The sequence below is a fragment of the Sinocyclocheilus anshuiensis genome, unplaced genomic scaffold (assembly GCF_001515605.1).
Source record: "Sinocyclocheilus anshuiensis isolate Anshui unplaced genomic scaffold, SAMN03320099.WGS_v1.1 scaffold195, whole genome shotgun sequence".
Taxonomy (NCBI): domain Eukaryota; kingdom Metazoa; phylum Chordata; class Actinopteri; order Cypriniformes; family Cyprinidae; genus Sinocyclocheilus; species Sinocyclocheilus anshuiensis.
In genome coordinates this window covers 2818595-2823594 of record NW_015548236.1, presented here as the reverse complement: position 1 = coordinate 2823594, position 5000 = coordinate 2818595, and the positions used below count along the sequence as shown (strand labels likewise).

General features: G+C 34.9%; 1 protein-coding gene across 1 annotated transcript in view; it reads left to right on the top strand.

Annotated features, from left to right (window-relative positions):
• The window catches only part of LOC107654769 (tax1-binding protein 1 homolog A), a 20342-nt gene that overhangs the window by 5401 nt on the left and 9941 nt on the right, over positions 1-5000 (top strand). The window contains exons 5-8 of the mRNA XM_016442015.1: positions 2474-2583; positions 3068-3158; positions 3257-3412; positions 4191-4430. Coding sequence (XP_016297501.1) covers positions 2474-2583; positions 3068-3158; positions 3257-3412; positions 4191-4430 — 597 coding nt within the window. The remainder of the gene's footprint in view (positions 1-2473; positions 2584-3067; positions 3159-3256; positions 3413-4190; positions 4431-5000) is intronic.

Here is a 5000-nt window from a genome sequence, read left to right as displayed (position 1 = left end):
GAAACCGAGAAAGAAAGAGAGTGAGACAGACAAAAGTTTACTTGGACATCTGTTATCATGGCAGTGCCATGTCGACCACAAATGTGTGCACGCAGCCAGGAGTTAATGTCCACCAAAACCACTCAACAGAAAGGAGGAGACCTGCCCAGTCACCGAGACAACAGCAGCCAGTCACGCCATTTTCCCTCTCCCGCTCTCTTTCTCTCTCTTTTTCGTCTGCTAATTTTGATTATATTTAAAGGTGCTGTATGTGATTTCTTTTTTGAAATACCACACATAATACGTCACTACTACCTGATACATATAACTGAAATGTGTCCTGCCTGTCTTTGTAACAGCCTCATGCTCTGTAAAGAGCATAAAAATTGTTTGAAATAGGCAGCTTTTTTGTTATTGTTTATCAGAAACAGTCTTGCCAATCATTTCATATCTAAGCAGTTTGCAAACATTCGATTGGCTGATGTCTCATTAGAGGGTGGGGTTTAAAGAGGGGTGTGTGATAGTGATTTAATGTCAAGTTAAATAAATGCATTGATGTTTTTCATTTTTGTTGGTTAATGTTGATAGCCCTCATTTTTTTATTTCCTATTAATAGCTCCTTTATTTAAAATGTTTCATCTGCGTTTTCTGAACCTTTTGTCATTCCTGTTCATTTGACTTTACAAAATATAGTAATGTGACGGTATTATCATTATTCAGGTATCAGATGGTAATACCATGGTACTCTGATGTAGGCTATATACACTATACAATATTGTGAAATATTATTACAAATTTGTGTCCTTGTTACAGTGAAATTATGCATTTAAGTACTGAGTAATATTAATTAACTGCATGTACTTATATGGTTAGGTTTATGATTAGGGTTACTTAGGAGTTTAAGGACACTTAAGGACACCTTAAAATAAAGTGTTATCCAATTTTGTATTTTCATATATTTTGACATGTAATTTGTAATTTTCCTGTGATGGCAAAGCTGAATATTCAGCAGCCATTACTTCCATCCTTAGAGTCACATGATCCTTCAGAAATCATTCTAATATGCTGATTTGCAGCTTAAGAAATGTTTCTTATTATTATCAAAACAACTATTCTGCTTAATATTTTTTTAGGTTTATTTTTAGAATTTAAAGCATCCAAAGAGTCCAGAAGAGATTCTTTAAAAAAAAATCTTACCCCAAACATTTGAACAGTAGTGTACCAGTGTAAAGGCAGTTTATTTAGTTGGTCTATATCTTGTATCCCTTTTTAAATATTATTTTAAATGTATTTACCTAATTATCACCTATAACTGACTTTTAAAAATGTTACTATTAAAAGAGTGCTAGATGGCATAAAAATGTGTAAATAAATAAAACAATGCAAACACCATCAATACCAAAGGATATTGTGGTGATCCCCACCCCTTGCATTGTTTATTTAATATGGCCAGCTAATTTCATCCATGTACCACATTTTACCATGTAAAATCCATTTCACAAAATGTGATTTTCCCCTCAGCATAAAAAAGAACATCTTTGCAGATTCCGTTTGGCTCTGATGTGGTGTTGATGTTTGACTGCACAACAAGCACATTAAACTCTTAAAGGGCCCAGAAAACAGCAGGATGTGATTCAGTTGCTTTGCTGGTCTTTCAGCGCCCCCTGGTGTTTCTTCTGAAGTCTGTAAGTGTGAATTATGAGTGTCACAAAGGACAAAGAACACCACAAATAAAACATTAACACTTTTATAATTCTCTCTCACACCCCAGTCACACAAACCCTTTCATATGCCATAAGTGTGCGTGTGTCTGTTAAACTGTCAGAACTTACATATGAAAATAGACTTCCTCTTTATCATGAGAACATAAGTATATATTTTGTGGCTGCTAATTTTACGACCTCACATTTTATTTGCCTGTGCTGCAATTCCGAAACATCATTGGCCGTAAAACACCACGAGTCACCGGATTAGCCGGAGGACAAGGCGTGTATGCGTGCTTTCAGAACCAGATGTTACTGTGATTTACTGATGACGACTGTTAAATATGAGCCGCCGCAACAAAAGTGAAATCGAAGCCCCCTCTTTTCCTGCTGACATCATACTATTGGGAAATTAACTTCAGCCATGGACTGTTTTTTTTAGGGAAAGACTGGATCAGAATAATACCTGCATTTCTGATATTTATTTTCTCTTTCAGTTAAGTCTCCTGTAAACTGCCACATTATCAAAAGAGTCTGTGAAGTCTCTATTATTCCCCATGAATTACTCTGTTATTTCACTGTGTCTAGTAACAATCCTAATACATTTCTAATATTTTTTTTTATCTATATGCTGTGTGTTAGAAGAACTTATTTATAAGAGCTGTAAATTCTTCTTAACTTAAATATTTTAATTGCTTATTAATTAATTGCTTATTATATATATATAAAATGCTTGGAGTGTTCTGATTGGCTGGAAGGTGTGATTGATAGCATTTGCTGTCCAATTGCAGAAAGGCTTGCGTGAGGAGAAGGAGGAGGCTCAAGCCAGAGTCAGACAACTTGAACAGGACCTGCTAGAAATCACACAAAAAGCTGTTCTTAAAGAGACTGAACTGGACTGGTAAGGCCCGAGCACACATTACCTGACATGAATATAATTATATTATTTACATATTTAAAGTAGGGTCCAAAAGTCTGAGACAACTAGTTTTAAGTGCTTTTATTGTGTATTTATTTGAATTTAATTATTTTTTTTATTTTTATTTGATTTAATTATTTTATCAGCATAACAATTTGAGGTAATTAAAAAAACATTTCAAAGTATTAGATAACCTGCTGATCATGTTCTCATATTTTTGAGATGATCCATTGACCATCTTGTGTTTCAATGGAGGCAAAAACATCGGATCAAATTTGATTATATGATTAGTGACCTGCAAAAATTTTAAAATATATAGGCCTATATATATTTTATTCCATAATGTTTCCGTTTTACATTTTTATGTTCAAGTCTGAATTAGATTTTGACTTGGACTCTCAGGATAAGAATGCAGATTTATAGTTGAGGATTTATATGGTGTATTTTGCTTTTTTGTGTCGTCCAGTTTAAGAGACAGGCTGCAGAAGGTGATTTCTGAGAGGGACGGTCTACAAACTCAACTGAAGAACGAGAGAGACGAGAGGGAGCTTTACAAAGTAAGTGCGTGTAGTATCTACAGGTTATAAACTGTAATCATATGCATCGATCAGTCATGTGACGTGCATTGATCCATGTTGTGTGTTCACGCTTACAGTCTCACGTGCGCAGTGCCGAGCTGGAAAACACTAAACTCAGTGCAGAGCTGCAGATGCTGAAGGCAGTGGAGCTAAACAGAGAGGTCACCATCGCACAGTACCAGGAGGAACTGCACAGGCTACGCACAGAGAGGGACGCACACCCCGCTGATGCCGTAATAGATGTTTATTTAAAGAATAAATACAAGTACATTAAATATATTAACTACCGGTCCAAATTCTGGAATAAGTATGAATTTTTTTTCATGTTTTCAAAAGAAGGTTCTTATGCTCACCAAAGGCTGCATTTATTTGAAGAAAAATACAGTAAAACAGCAATATTGAAAAATGTTATTGCAGTTTAAAATAACTATTTTAATATATTTTAAAATGTAATTTATTTCTGTGATAGCACAGCTGAATTTTCAGCAGCAATTACTCCACGGTCTTTCAGAAATTATTCTAATATAGAAATATTTCTTATTATTCTAATGTTTAAGCAAGTTTTTGCTGCTTAATATTTTTGTGAAAACCATAAAAAAAACTACTACTACTTAAATGTTTGGGATAAGAAAGATATAAAAAAAGTGTAAAACTTCAATGCTGCATAGATGCTCTAAAATTTAAAGTCTAAATTGATCAAAAGTGACAACATTTGTTTTACAAAGGATTTACATTTCAAATATATGTTGTTCTTTCTATTCATCATCAAAGAATCAGATTTCCACAAAATTATTAAGCAGCAAAACTGTTTTCAACATTGATAATAATAAGAACCATTATTAATAATTGAGCACTTAAAATAATTGTGCACTGAATCAGCATATTCAAATAATTTTTGAAGAATTACAGTACTTTTGATCAAATAAATGCAGCCTTGGTGAGTATATACTATATAGTGCTTGTTCACATAAATCATACTTCGTCTTCCTAATGCATTGTGTGCATCTCCAGTGTCTGAAAGTGCAGTTGCGTCAAGCTGAGGAGCAGCTCCAGGCCTCGCGGCAGCAGGCCGCCATGTTGGGTTCTGAGTTACGTGATGCCTCCGGCGGGCGAGATCGCACCATGGCTGAGCTGTACCGTGCCCGTCAGGAGACAGAAGACCTACGAGCCTATTTAGCTGAAGCCCAGGAAGAATGCAGACATGCTCAGAATCAGCTTGACAGGATGAGAAGCCAGGCATCACAGGAAGTGGTAACCACAACTAACTGGCCCTTATGTTTATTTAATTATGAAGATCTGTTAATAACAATATGAAGAACACATGGTTTAGATGCAATGTTTAGACAGTGTGAACTAGGGATGCACCGATACCACTTTTTCCCGTTTTCTTGCCCGATACGATACTTTTATTTTTGGTACTTGCCGATACCGAGTACCGATACCAATATTTTATTGCATTTGTAAATTTTTAAAATATTGGGTACAGAAACCAAAAGAGTATGTATAATGTTAGTTGGTTAACTTCATTTATCAAATAGATACAGTCAAACCTAAATTTATTCAGACACCTTCAACATTTCTCACATTATCACAGTTTATTCGCTATAGTTTAGAAAATGGTAATAAAATATAACAAGAACTCAGAGTTAAACTGTGTCAGAACAAATTCAGCTTGATAATGTTAGATAACTTTGATAGAAAGGTATGTAGCCTAATGGATTAAAAAATTAGACAGCTGTTATTATGACAGTATTTACACAGCTATCAATACTTAGTCGGGCAGCCCTTAGCCTTAATGACAGCCTGTAGTCTCCTGGGCAT